This window comes from Oculina patagonica, chromosome 3 (assembly GCF_052425735.1).
Source record: "Oculina patagonica isolate OP01 chromosome 3, crgOcupat, whole genome shotgun sequence".
In the NCBI taxonomy this organism is placed as follows: Eukaryota; Metazoa; Cnidaria; class Anthozoa; order Scleractinia; family Oculinidae; genus Oculina; species Oculina patagonica.
In genome coordinates, this window is record NC_135760.1 from 14,515,033 (window position 1) to 14,529,545 (window position 14,513).

General features: G+C 39.1%; 2 protein-coding genes across 2 annotated transcripts; one reads left to right on the top strand and one right to left on the bottom strand.

Moving 5' to 3' along the window:
* Positions 1–1,994: 1,994 nt before the first annotated feature.
* On the top strand, positions 1,995–8,808 carry LOC144646827 (2-oxoglutarate and iron-dependent oxygenase domain-containing protein 2-like). Its single transcript, XM_078506519.1, has 7 exons — positions 1,995–2,136; positions 2,844–2,900; positions 3,235–3,345; positions 5,276–5,378; positions 5,843–5,967; positions 6,392–6,649; positions 7,690–8,808. The coding sequence occupies exons 1-7, from the start codon at positions 2,014–2,016 to the stop codon at positions 7,945–7,947; spliced, it is 1,035 nt and encodes a 344-aa protein (XP_078362645.1). The 5' UTR covers positions 1,995–2,013; the 3' UTR covers positions 7,948–8,808.
* Positions 8,802–14,151, bottom strand: LOC144646826 (penicillin V acylase-like). The gene is made up of 2 exons (XM_078506518.1): positions 14,028–14,151; positions 8,802–10,348 (listed from the first exon to the last, which is right to left on the bottom strand). The coding sequence occupies exon 2, from the start codon at positions 10,324–10,326 to the stop codon at positions 9,208–9,210; it is 1,119 nt and encodes a 372-aa protein (XP_078362644.1). The 5' UTR covers positions 10,327–10,348; positions 14,028–14,151; the 3' UTR covers positions 8,802–9,207.
* Positions 14,152–14,513: the final 362 nt, after the last annotated feature.

Genomic DNA, 14,513 nt, shown 5'->3' on the forward strand with positions numbered 1-14,513 from the left:
CATACCAAATTCCCTTCGGCCACTAAGCATTGACAAGATTATGATTGTAAGGAAACAAAAAACTGTTCCGAATGGACTGGTATCAAAATGTTTAGAATGGCTTCATTTCAGTTTAAAAGTCGTTTGTTACTGTTAGTTAATGTTATATTTATATTGTTACTATTGTTACTATACAAACATTATCCAGAGTATCTTCTAGATATACAATGTACTCTATTTGGATTCATTAAAGACCTTTAGCCACTTAGCTTGGCACAATCAATCAAAAGGCTTTATTCTTTTCTTATGCTTTAGAAAGATGGGTTGGTACAAGCAGATCAGGTTTCATCAGCTGGCAATGTCATACATTTTCTATGGGCAGACCTCAAATATCAAGAGAATATGAAAACATAATATAACACTTTCCACTGCCTCCAGCTTTCCCTGCCTCCTCCCCAAATCACCCCACCCTACCAAATGCACTTCCCTAAATTCCAATAACTACTAGTTTTAGTATATATTGCAAGAGTTGAATACATGTAAATACTTTTGTATACTGTACTGTGTTTATGTGTGTGTGTGTGTGTGTGTCAGTCAAGCTCAGTTTAATATCTCTGCAAGTAGGAGTTAAAAAGGTGGTAGTTTAAGGAATGGGAAAAATAGCCAGTGTACCCATGTGAGGAAAAATACAAATATTTTTGGGCTATCAAAAATGCAGAATGGGGCTCACAAATTAAAAAGAAACTGGTCCAAAAGCCCCAGTAACCAGCTTTTCTGGAGCGGTTCAAACAATATTTAAACATTATATATTTTGATATTTTAATTTATTTGCAAATAAACATATAAACACAGTATATATATATTGTGTTTATGTGTTTCTTTGCAAGTAAATGTCAGAGAGAATAGCAGAAGAATCATACTTTGTTAAACGAGCTATGTCTACAATGATGCAGTATGTACCTTGTCTAAAGGGGAAAGCAGTGCACTTCTGTTTCTTTTTGAACATCTCAGCAGGTAAATTTGTCAAAACTACACGAAAATTGGCAGCAAAATATATAAACTTCAGCTGAAATGCTAACTCTGCAACTGAGGGAAATTGAAATAAATTTCCACACCTTTGGCTATTTAGTGGTGCTACACAATGGAAATGTTATCAATTCACACCTGGAATCTGCAATAAGTCATGACCAGCTGTAATTTTTATTTAATAAGCTCATTGAATTGACGAAAATGATTGAAGCATACTTGTTATATATAACCTGAACATGGCCCAGGATTTGGATTAACATCTCCTGCTCATGAAATGAGCCAGAGTATACAAGAAAAAGACAGGCTACATCAAGATCAAAATAAAGTTTTGGTTTACGAGAGTTAGATTATTTTTTTTCTTTCTCTAAAAAGCTAAATAAAAAATTACAGGTAATCAATGACAAGCTTTAATACATGCATCGGGGGATTAGCCCTCTTCTCTCAAGTAAGCTGAATTGTTTCTTTGTTTTCGCACATAAATTTGTAAACAACAAAGGTCGAAAATCCCGACCCTAGCTCTATAAACATTGAGATCGACGCCTTTCAGGTTTAAATAAAACTAACACAGTTACTAGTACCTGGCGAACGTAATTTACTTACCACAAAGAACTTCTAGATACATGTAGACCCATGTATCACTACGAGTAGTGAACGAAAACAATGATAACAGAATAATTTTCTTAACTCTATTAAATACGACCAATACCATTCTGCAAGGCAGGAAAAAAACGGCATTACAGTTCGTCTCCACCATCTAAAATAGTCCACAAATGTTCAAAAGGGATGCAGTTTCCTCATGAACCAGAAATATTTTCTTTTCCTCGCAGAAAAACGTATATTTTCGTCGAGCTATATCTGGGACTTTTTCTCGCTAAACTGGGACTTTTTTGCCATTTTGTGCCAGGCCTCGCGCTATCGCGCTCGGTTCCAGTCCTCCTCCGCTCACTCGCATAGCGCGGTATGGCCTGGGGACGAGGCTGGTCTTTATGTAAATTCAGATCCAAAATGGCGGACGAGGAAGAGCATTTTGTTTGCCAGTGTTTTTTCACTCATAATATATTTCTGAAGGATTATGAAGCTCACGTTGTGTTTGAAAGTGAAAAGCAATTTCAAAGCGAATATCGGAGGGTATGTAGATGTTTTTCAAATGCAAACTTTATAATGCAGTTGAATCCCCATAACTCTTCAAGTCTAAGAAAATGACCTAGAGGGGGATCGAGAAAGGTTCAAGTTAGCGAGATTTTCAAGTTATTGAGGGTTTGAGTTATTGGGATTCAACTGTGTGAACTAATGTACTGCTTAGATTATACATACGTGACTCACTGACAGCTTTACTTCCCACCTCAAACTTCTTTTTGAGTTTTAAACATAAACACAGGCTACCTTAGTGGCACATTCTCGGCGAAAAGATTCACATACTGCACTCCGTAGAGGGGCTACGTTTCCTGCATGTATGGATGATTTCCAGACTTGAAACCGGGTTAAAATGAATGTTTCTAAGTGTAGTTTAATTTTCCTTGCCATTTTAAAAAGCCAGTGAATGACAGACTCTATTTTAATCTCTTTCTTGCTGTACGTTCAACTTAATATTTCAGACATCTTAAGGGTTTCCCTGGCAACAAGAAATTGTCATCTCAGCTGCATACTGGGGTCAGTTTTTCAATGATGGCAATGGTTAGACTTTGGCTCCATTGTGCAGTCTATTATTTAACCTTGAAAGAATCTAGTTTGAAACAAAATGATCAGGACCTATATATTTCTGGTAGCCTTTCTGCGTCAATGTTGCGAGATGGTAAAGAGAAGTTCTACATTCATAATTTTTTTATACCTGACAGACACTTAATGACAGAGGCTGTAAGACAGATGAACTGTGGCAAAAGGTCCTTAAGCAGGTAATTTAATTATGCAGATTTAATTTAGTCACTTTTAGCAGTGCAACTTATTTATTTTGGGTGATCAATCAATCAATCAACAACTTTATTAATGTGTCAGGGCAATTCTATTTTAATTGTTATTGGGTGAAGGTTTTTACCACATAAAACTGGAATGGTTTTTTGTTGTTGTCGTCGTCGTTGAAGCTTTAGGGAGGTAGGGGTGAACTGTGGTAGAAAGGATTTCAATTGGTGATCTTTGCCAGAAAATCAATTCAGCCTTTTTCTTTAGTAGTAAATTCAAGGTATTTACATGTATTCTTTGTGAGACTTTTTTGACAAATGCAATAATTAGGTGCAGGATGAAATACAAAGGAGACAAATGATAGGAAGGGATTCACAGGAGCGGAAAAAGATTATTGCTGCAAATTATAAACCACTGCATCCTCATGTGTACATCTTGAAGGTAAATTAGATAGTTTTGCTTGCTTCAGAGTCCTGATTTTTTTTAGACTGTCCACAGCCTCTCGATTTTTAAGCGTGAGCGCGTGGGGGGAGGGGGGCGGGAAGCGAGCGAAGGAAAAATAGAGAGGCTGTAAACATCTTTGAATAAAAGTGGAAGAATTAGACTTCTCCCCTTGTCATCGCCTTGTAACTTACAACTCTGCCTCTTGACCTTTCAATTAAATCGGACCAATAAAATTTGAGCGGTAAAGTGCTTGTTTAATTGACTACAAGTGTCAGTTTACAAAACAACTCGTGAGGTTTTATTTCGGTGTTGAGGATGTCATCTGAGACGACTTGTTCAACCCCCAAAAATCCTGCAAAAAGAGGCAGAAAGCAGAAATCAAGCAGTCCCTCCGATTTTGCAGAATATGCCGGTGCTCATTCGCGATTCGCTTGGAGAACTTCGGCAAGACATCGTATATCTCTACGGAAAATTAGGTGTTTTACGGCGAAAGTTGGCAGACGTCTTGGTCGATTTGGGAATTGCAGTGCAAGAAGACGAATTTCGTTCTAGTAGAGTGTGTTCATCTTGTGCATCTAAAGCTAAGCTAGAAGTGCAGCAAGCAATGTTGAATTAATAAAGAAATCTCTAGCGCGACCGATAGATGGCGTAGAATCTCCTACAAGGCAAATTGATCGTGACCAGCGATTCAAAAGAATGTCACGTTCTCCTCACCTATCTTCGGCGAGGCAAAAGTTATGCCGGCCAAGTGATTCAATTTTATAATTCATGATTCTTTTAGCGGCGAAACAACAACATTCCCATCTTCTTGCATTTGTTTCTCCGTAGCGCAGTTGGTAAAATTCCAACTACGTCCTTCGAACAAAGAAGGTGGCGAACAGCCTCTTTCTGCTCGTCTTTGAGCGACGAAACGTTTCTCCAACGAGCGTTTCAATAATCGATCCATCGCAAATCACAGCATGTCAATAGTGATGACAACTTGAGCAGCTCGAGCAACCGCAAGACGCCGCCTGCAAGCAATCATGATCAACCGTTGTCAAGGTGATGCCCCTTTTCCGCCTTTCAACCAATGGGAATTTTCCGTTTCTGGAGAAACGGGAAATTCAATATTTCCAAAGATGTCTACAGCCCCTCTATTTTTTTCGCTCCCCACCCCCCACCCCCTTGCTTCTTCCGTTTTGCGCTGGCGTCCAGTTCTTTCGCTGTTCTCACCGCGCGCTCATCGATCGAAAAAACACGAAAAAATAGAGGGCTGTGGACAGTCTAGATTTTTTTTGCAAACCAAGAAAAATCTTAGACTTGCAGAAACAATATTTGTCTCACTTTCATGCAAAGTCTTGGATTTACTTTTTGCCACCTCTAATGTTGAGCAGAGCAATGGGTTGGGTAGCCTGTTCCAGGCTCTCTGTCAGTGGGGTGAGGGTGAAGAAAGTGGGCAAGCAAAGAAAAAAAAGGGGGGGGGGTGCTGGGAAGGAAAAAAATGGCAGGTCTTCCTCTTTTTCCCTTCGCTTGCTTTGGTCATGCCCACCTGTTATTTTGCTCACACGCCCCACTGACCAAGAGAGCCTGGAACAGGCTATGGACTGGGCATTTGCATTAACATTATTTTGGAAGCATCATAGATTGAACTAGTGGTACATCAGATTGTTTACCTTAACCATCCAAGGGGCTGAGTGCAGACAGTTCCTGTATCTGTATTTTTGCCACAAAATGGCGAAAGTGATGCGAAATGTAAAACCCTTCATTGCAGATATGTATCTTTTCGAATTGCCGGTCGACCTTTCAATATTTTTTATTTCTCTTTTCTGGAGGCAGTTAAGCACACACCTCTATCTTTCAATAGATAAAGGACTAAAAAGTTAAATATCTAGTAATTAGAATTGTTATGTACATGATTATGTAAAAAAAATAATTTTTATAATTTCAGGAGTCATTCCTTGCTGACAGTTTTCTTTCCCTGGTGCATTATGCAAGAGATAGTATGGAGGCCACTGCTGCTGGATTACTTTCTATGGTAAAACAGTGTGATGGCAAGTACGCCTTTCTACATTTAAAGCCCCTTCTTTAAGTACAATTTACCCAGAGTAATATTAGACTGTGACAATATTTGCTTATTATAGAAGTTTTCACCTCGGCACTAAAGTTCAGGTCCATGAGGTTCCTTGCCCCTCTCTTACAAGACCCCATTGAGAACTTCAGTTCATATATATAGTTTCAGCACCTCTCACATGGTTTATGTTGCTCTGGCAGCTGACATCGTCTTTAACAAAACCAAATTTATGGCTCAGGCAATTTTGATCTTGGGGACAAATTTCCGACAAGAAACATACTTGACTCCTACTCACATAGATAAGGAACAGTGCTTTTGCTCACACACACCTATTTTAGACAAATTATTTTTGCCAAAATTTGTGTTTGGATCAAGTTTGTTAAAAATGATTTTTTTCATTGGTATTTACTGATTTTTTTTGTATAATATATATTTTTGTTTCAGCCAAAAATGTGTATGCCTTTAAAGTATTTACACCAGAATTTTGTCGGGAGTTTATGGAAGAAATAAACAACTTTGAAAATACAGATCTCCCCAAAGGAAGACCCAATACAATGAACAACTATGGGGTAAGATTGTTGCAGTTTGCAAAAATTAATGAATAATTAGCTTCAAGAAATATTAAATAGTTAAATAACAATTAAAATTATAATAATGAATTTTAAAGTAACCATCAAAAGTTACTGTAACAATTAAATTAACATTACCTAGTACCATATATTGCCTGTTTTTTTATAGGCCTAAATGTTAGGAACAACAATACATTAAGCAGTAGCTATTAGAATCATTGGGTAAATAATTTCATCGACTCTATGTTATGTGACTGTTGGTTGACTGTTAATCAGTCAAATGCCACACGTAGTAATCTTCCAATAGGCCAATAAACAAAATTTTTCACTTCTATGAAAAAAGGTATTTGATATCAGAGTTGTTTTGAATTTTTTCACTGAGACGTACAATTGACATTTGATTCTAATATTCAAACATTCTCAGATCTTGCTTAATGAGCTTGGCTTTGACAAGGGTTTCTTCTCACCTCTGAGAACAAACTATCTGATGCCCATCACAAGATTACTGTATCCTGAATGTGGGGGCGATTCCTTGGACTCACACAAGGCATTCACTGTACATTACAAGATAGGAGAAGATTTAGATCTTAGTTATCATTATGATAATGCCGAGGTCACTTTAAATGTGTCACTAGGAAAGGAGTTTAGTGGAGGAGAGCTGTTCTTTGGTGACATGAGACAGGTAAAATACTTGGCACTTGGATGTTACATGATTACGAAAAAAACATTGCAGACATATTACACCATTATGCCCTTTCTTTGTCCTTTTTCTGTTTGAATTATTTCAATGTTATTTTAAGTTTGGCACGTTCACGTATAGAGGGACTACGTCACGGGGATTTTGCAGATTTTTGGTCTTAACTGTTCCAAAATAAGTGGTAGGCAACTTTCCCATGAAAAAAGGAAATCAAGCTACGACTTTTAAAATTGAAGAAGCACGGAAACAACTTGAAAAATTAAGCCTTAAGTTTTTAATTTACAATCCAGTTTCCTCTGAGCCATCCGCAGCCAAAGGCGCTTGTTAACAGTTTCAGTGCTCTAATATAGCAATTTTTAATAAAAATTGTCCATTATCTTTAGGTTTCCTACAACACAAACATAAATTTTGGCTGTTAAAAAATCTGGTAAAATCCTTAACAAAGCCTCTTTAAATATGTCTCGTACTCATCCGTGTTATGTGGTTAGATAAAGTACTTACTTACCTAAAATTTATAGAGTGGGTAAAGATCCTCTCACTGACTGGTAATTTCAAGTACCAACCAGGGTTATCTTTAGAAATAGAGTATATTGTACAGTGGAGCACAAAAATGGTGAGGTAAATTTCCACTTGTAGCACTTGTAGCACTGATTTCCACTTGGCTAGCTAGGTCACACCATATAAAACTCCATTGTAAATTTTAAGGCCTTTTTAAAGATCTTAAAAGATCTTACAGAGAACATGGCCAATTGCCCACCCACTTTTTAACGTCCATTTAAACTTTTTTTCAGACATATGCTTGTTAAAGTAAAATAGGAGAATAGTGATGGGGCTTTATTCAATCCTTCCACCAACTAGTAAGTTGTTGTAAACTATCGAGGGAATACTTTTCGCTGTGGGTGATGAATACATCACTCAAAGGGAATACGAATGCGTCAACACTTCCCGGGAAACTTGGGGTTTGGTGGCGTGCTTCATGCAAAATAGTCGGTGGATCTCTAAAAAGACTTTTTTTTCACATCTAGGTTCCCCTGATAGAGACGGAATGTAGTGAGTGTGACCACACACCAAGCTATGGACTTCTTCACAGAGGTCAACACATGCACGGAGCCTTACCTATCCACTCTGGAGAAAGAATAAACTTGATTATTTGGATGCGTTCTTCAGCAGTGCGTAATAAACTGTGTCCAATGTGTGACGCTGAACCTAGACTAGTGCCCTGTGGTGGTACAGGTGATGGGTTTACAGCTGGGCAACCTGTGGCAGTCTGTTCAACCCTCTAACCAGAGTTTCTGAGGGATTTTAAGGTTTAAGGTCCTGGCAGTACAATGCTGCTAGATTCAAGATCAGTCCAAGATAGAAAAAAATAGACCAGGGCTCTTTTGCATTACCGCGTGGCTCTTATGTAGGTTAGAAAATCGATTTTTTTTGGAGCTGAAATCTTCAAGTTCAGGATGTAACAGAAAGAATTGCAGCGTACTGATCCAGAATTCAAGAGAAGATAAGTTTTTGGGCTCTTAGCTCAAAAGCTAAACCTCCAGGACCGAAAATTCGAAAAAACTGGGATCATGTCCGATCTTGTCTGGTGGAACGTGCAAGTTCCCGCGTTTTTGACATATCCTCGTGGAAACAGCCGAAGATTTCTCGATTCTAATTAGCCAGTTAGAAAGAAGACGAACACGCCAGCCTTGTTGTTTCCCGGATGATGCATCATGTGACTTTGCAGACTTGTTGTTCAGACTAGAAAAACAAGTTGAAGAATAAATATTGAGAAAGTGAACAGAAGGCATGGTCAAATCGCTAATTTGCGTGTCTGCGCTGCCGTTGGAATAAGCACGTATTCATTTCTTTAACGTGGTAAAACACACTTTGTCAATATTTTTACTGCTAGTTGAGTTGCTCCTTCACGATTTATTATGCTTCTTTTGCGGTGTACTAAATTACATTCAAATCGAAGGAAACTGATATCATTCACTGATAGACAAATACCAAGGGGGTAAAAAACTAAAGAAATCAAGGACGGGTGAAACCGTGGAAGATTAGGACGGACAACGAAGGACAAGCGAGACTGTTTCTCTTGACACTAGGATCCAAATTAGGCCTTTGTTGACCCAAGCAAACAGAGCAACTGAACAAATTCACCACACATCAAGTTTTATTCTATCACCCTACGATTGCTATTATTAACTGAAAGGACAGAACTGGTGTAACAACTATGTCTTATGCACGTTTACAATCATATGCTTTCGCGAACACTTGGTTTGCATCCTAACTGATTTCTACCAAAACCAAGTCAATAAATTCTTTGCTTAAGATTACAGCTTTTCCGACTTCTCCTGCAAGTGCCCAAATGACACATACGAAAGACGGATACGACAATTTACCTAAACCTGTGTAAATGAAAACGTATTCCCTCACAATAAGCACACACACGAAAACTCGAAAATTGGCTAAGACAACGAAAACGGTTCAGTTCACACTCTAAGCTTATTTCTAGTTCTTTTGACGTTCTTTTAATTCGGTACCCAGGCTAAGAGAGTTCCTTAAAGTTCAGTGCGTGCATAAGCAGGTTTTAGCTCATCTGTGACGTCAACAAATCCACCAATAGGCGATCCCACTTTGAGCTTGAGCATTTTTCCAGGCGTCACTTTGTCGAGGTAAATCACACGAATGGTGAGGTCTTCATAGGAGCGGAAGTACATCGCCTTGTTGTTGAGGTCCTTAACCACGATCCAAGAGGTGTAGTCAGAGAAGTCTTCATGATCATGGGAGGAAGCCACTCCACGGGGAATGTCAACAGTGTTCATGATGTGAAACGCGAGATTAACCGCCTGTTCAGCGGTCTTGACTGGATCAGAAAAGTGCACCATGGCAGCAGCACGCACCAATCTTGATGGAGGGGTTATGTCTCCAGGCAACCCGAGGAGTCCACTTCCTTGGCCTGTAGCGTTGAACTGATCTTTTCCCAAAACCAAAGGATCGTGGTTAAACTTGGAGAGCTGAACATAGTTACGGAGGTTCAGCATGTGGAAGTCATAGGGCGGGGAGTTGGTCATGATACCAATGGTGTTGTCATACACCTTTCGACCCTGGTCGGTGAACTCAATGATGATGCCATCACCAGTTTTGTCCATGATGGAGTAGTGTAGCTCAAAGGCGTGTTCAAAGTCTCCCTTTTTCAGCGTTTGTTCCCATACCAGTGGGAACGAGTCCTCCTTTAGAGCTTCTCGCATTTCTTGGACAGTCTTGAAGTTCCCCAGAATCCATACTGGAAACTCTAAGGAGGACACGCTTGATCCACATTTATGTTCTGGGACGTCTTGATATTTGGCAAAGCCGGGAAAAAGGAGAGCACCCACGGAGAGTCCAGCTTCATTTTGGCCGTCAGAACCAACGGGCAAGTTCCAAGCGTCAAGGTATGCGATGCTGTGTTGATTTTGCCACGTCAAAGGTTTAGTATCTTGAACACAGTGTTCTGGCAGAAGTGCAGTATGGGAATGCCCTTTTGGTTCCACGATGACGTAAGACAGCAGATCGATTATAAACTCCATGCTCCGGCCGACGACTACCGTGTTATCCTCGGCGGTCACTCGGATCTCCGTGCAGGCTTTCGTGGCCAGGAAGAGATGAAGCAGTATCTGGACAACGACAAGTAGCTTCATGTTCGACAAGTCAAGTGAAAAGCTAAGAGAAAAAAAAACAAATTTAATGATTTTTCTTTAGTCGATTCTCTTGTTTTTAAAAACACAAATGACATTAACCTGGGCACCAAGCGGGTAAAGGAAAAGAGGACAACCAAGGAAAACGAGGCGAAGAACAGTGGAAAAGGAACGAGCTGAGCTGGGACTCACATCAAGGGCCGCAGCAGCAGCCGTGGCCAAGAACAGGGACACCCATTCTACTGTTACCAGGAGCCTGGCAAGTAATTTGAAACAATCCCTCTCTATCATTCCCTTTCCTTCATCCAGGCAATTTCAAGGGTATGGTAAAAGGTGGCCGGTTTTAAGCCAATCAACATGCGTGACCTTTATTGCCCTACTGACAAAAAGGAAAAAAAACGCAACCCAGATCACGAACCGGCTGATTCATTAACAACAACGTGGCATTTAATCGAAGTATTGTCAGACTGAATTGTGTGAAGAGACAAATTAAAAAACGAGTAGGAATTCAAACAGTGCTTAACCAGCGTCGGAAATATTTATTCTAGTGGATTACATAGAGGATAATACGTGGTTGCGCGCCGCGGAGATATGAAATTTATTACGATGTTTTTGACAATTTTCCGAAGATTTCCTACCATTTTCCGAAGATTTTCAAAATGTTGTCCGAAGAACGTACAAATGATTCCGAACATTTTCCGCGGATTGCCGAAGATTGCCGAGGAAGATCCGAAGATGTCTCGACTTAATATCGACAAACTTTTGCTCATTGAGCATTGAAAAATTGCAAACTCTGCGAGCTGATTAGTTAAAAATGATATCACACGTGTGCGGATACCAATATATACCACTGCAATTTATATAAGTAATGTTTAATCGTATTTATAACAAAATTCTCGATTTTGATTGGTTCTGCGCGCGGCTGCGCGGGCCTATTTGTCGCGTATTCTTTCTTGCTGTTTTCCTGCTTTTTGAACAACCAATTGAATTTACCTTTGACTTTTCCTTACAGAAAAGGTTTTCAAAGACTTCCTAACCTCGAATTTTGTTGTTTATACGATTAATTAGTAAGTGGACCTCGTGTCGTACAATTCAGAGAGTTATCGTGCTCATAATTTCAAATCAGTCTGCTGCGCGCTCTGTCGATTTTGAAATTACTGGCCCGATTACTCTCTGAATTGTATACTCCACTCAGTCCAATTACTATTACTTACAATGCCGCCCACATAAGCGCCTCCTCCTAATGATCACCGCAACCGAAGCAGTAAAAATTTAAAGAGCGCCGCGTCACTCATATCGAGTAAATACGGTGCTATCAAGTGTATTAATAAATGCCTTAGATCGATTGAATGGCTGATTCCCTCTATAATTCGCGCCTGCAGGGAATCACGGTAGTTGTATTCATCAAACCCTGCGCGAGACTCAGCAACGATGCACGCTGCTGAGTCTCGCGCGTGGTTTGATGAATACAACTACCGTGATTCCCTGCAGGCGCGCGCTATAGAGGGAATCGGGTATTAAAGATTCGGGCTAATGAAAGCTTTTTAGGAGCAAAGGTCTTTGTTTTCAATGTCTGCCTCATTCGCATAAGCGCTTTAGTTTCTGATCATTTTTTTATATTGAAAGAGCATAACACGATTAACTTTTGCTATAAATTGCCTGATGTATTAAATACTTTCTTTGACGCGGGTTTGAAAACTCAAGCTTTTACAAAGAATGTATGGGCTTATCATAGCGCTTTTGCTTCCAGAAATTTTGCAGCTTTTAAAAGCTAATATTTTCTTCAATTCTACACGTAAAGATCTGAAAATGTCGGCGGTTATTAAGATTCACAAGCTTTTTAAACTTCTGGAGTTATTTTGGATAAAGCTAGCCTACCATGCAGTCGTTCTTAGGTGCGATTATGTTACACTCTTCCCCACGATCGCCCCTAACAACTACCTTAGTCTCACTAAATTTCGCGAAAAATCAAGAGCCATATTTCGCGAGTATTTAATTTCGCGATTGTGAGAGAAAGGTACAATTGGAGTGTATTAAATTTCGCGATTTTTATCCATTCTTCAATATAAAGCTTTGACCTCGAAACTGTAACAACATAATTAACAGGAGTCATCGTAAAAACAGCAAACAAAACAATATACACATAACAAAACAAAAGGTATTCAACAGTCTAAATCCCGAATAGGTTCATCTACAACTGCAGAGCGTGATCAGTTTGAGGAACTTGGCGGCAGAGAACAATTAGAACAGTGCGACTGATGGAGTGGAAGATAACTTATGGACAAAATTAAACAAAAAACACCTAAACATGAAGCTCACATATGTTAAAATAACTATGATAAAACACATCGAGTTTCATTATTTTTTTTATGTTATTATTAAATTTCGCGATTTTAAACTTCGCGTGTCCTATATTTCACGAGTATTAAATTTCGCGATTTTTTCAAAATCGCGAAAATCGCGAAATTTAGTACTCGCGAAATTAAGTGAGAATAAGGTACTGCGTGGGAGGCTTGGATACAGCAGGATGCCTTCACTACGCAAAGTCGTTTGCTAATGGGGCAAAATTTAAACAATGACGTCAGCAAAGATCGCCCAATAAACGGCTTTTAACCTGCCGGAAACCCTGCCTCCCTCGAATTTACTTAAACTGATGGGTGTGACTACAATGGTTCGACACCAAATATTTCTACAATGGAGAGCGAAGAAAAGTTTATTCACACGATTACAAATTATTGATCGACTTCTAGACTGACAATTAGAGTCTCGTAATTCAACACTTTCCGGCTATGTACATATCTCGTTCATCACAGCAAGTACCGTATTTTTAGCCTGCAAGATGTAGTCAAAAACTGATCTGAATGATGTCTAATAAAACTAGAGGATACCTAAATACCACTCGAGCTAAGGACTCGAGCTTGGGACTTAGAATTTTTTATTCCGGGTTTGCTTGAGGTTAGCTTTCACTCCGGTTTCCTTGAGGTTAGCTTTCACTCCGGTTGGCTTTCGCCTTAGTTTGCTTGAGTTAGCTTTCGCCTTAATTAGTTTGCTTGCGGTTAGCATTTATTTGTTAGTTGGGGTAATACTATATATATTTACAATATATAGTGTAAAATCTACAGTAATATCATAGTAACAAGGACTAACATAACTAACACTAACATAACTGCTGTCTTGAGTCCCCAACTAGAATCTTGAGCTCAAGTCCTTGCGCGCTCGAGTCCTGGCATTGACTTGACTTTAGTTTAAACTACGACTCTCTATTACAGTTTAAAGGGACTATGTCACGGCTGATTTAAGTTTATTTTATTAAGTTTTGCCAAATACTCGATATGAAATTTAATGTTTGCAAAGAAATTACTTCTATGGGTCCTAATGACAAATTCATAGCTTCATTGCAACTAAATGTGTTTCCCTGGCGTTATAATTTAAAGTTACAAGCAGACGAGATTAACTTTGAAAACTGGTCCACCGGACCATATTTCAAAAACCCATACCGCAATCCGTTTCAATCTTCGTCACTTTTGGCCATCCGTACCTTCTTTTGTATTTGCTGTGTTATTGAAATGTTCCTTCACTGTTTCAAGAGGTTATTTTTTATATTTCTTCGAATTTGATGGTCGTTTCCCATGCCTAAATTTAGCTAAAATCCGTGCCACGGTCCCTTTAATGAACGTAACCGGCCAGTTTATTTTAAGACATACCTTAGGTGATGACTGTATCTGAGAGCAGGTGACTTTATAAAGTTAAAACCGCCAGAAATGGACTCCTGCACTGCACAGTGACGAACTAAACACTGTTTGACCTGAACTGATTATTTTAGAATTTATACCTGATCTGCTGATAACAGAACGTGCTGCTTTGCACGTAATTTAGTGAAGCCAACAATAAAAGGTCTAGGCACCACTGCTATGCAGTTGACCTTTAAAGTGATTTTGATGGCAATGCCAAATCTCTATTGTCGTTCACTGCAATTAGAAACAACGGGCGGGCTGAAAAATCCCACGCAAAATTTCCACGCAGCATATTGCATGCTATTATTGTACACATTTTCCCACTTTAAATTTGTTTAGAGTGGTTTTACTCAGACTTAACAATTAGATACTATTAGACACTATATATGAGTCTTATTATTTTCTTTAGACTAGTTTTTTTAGCTATTTTAGTATCATTGTAAATTGTTCCACGGA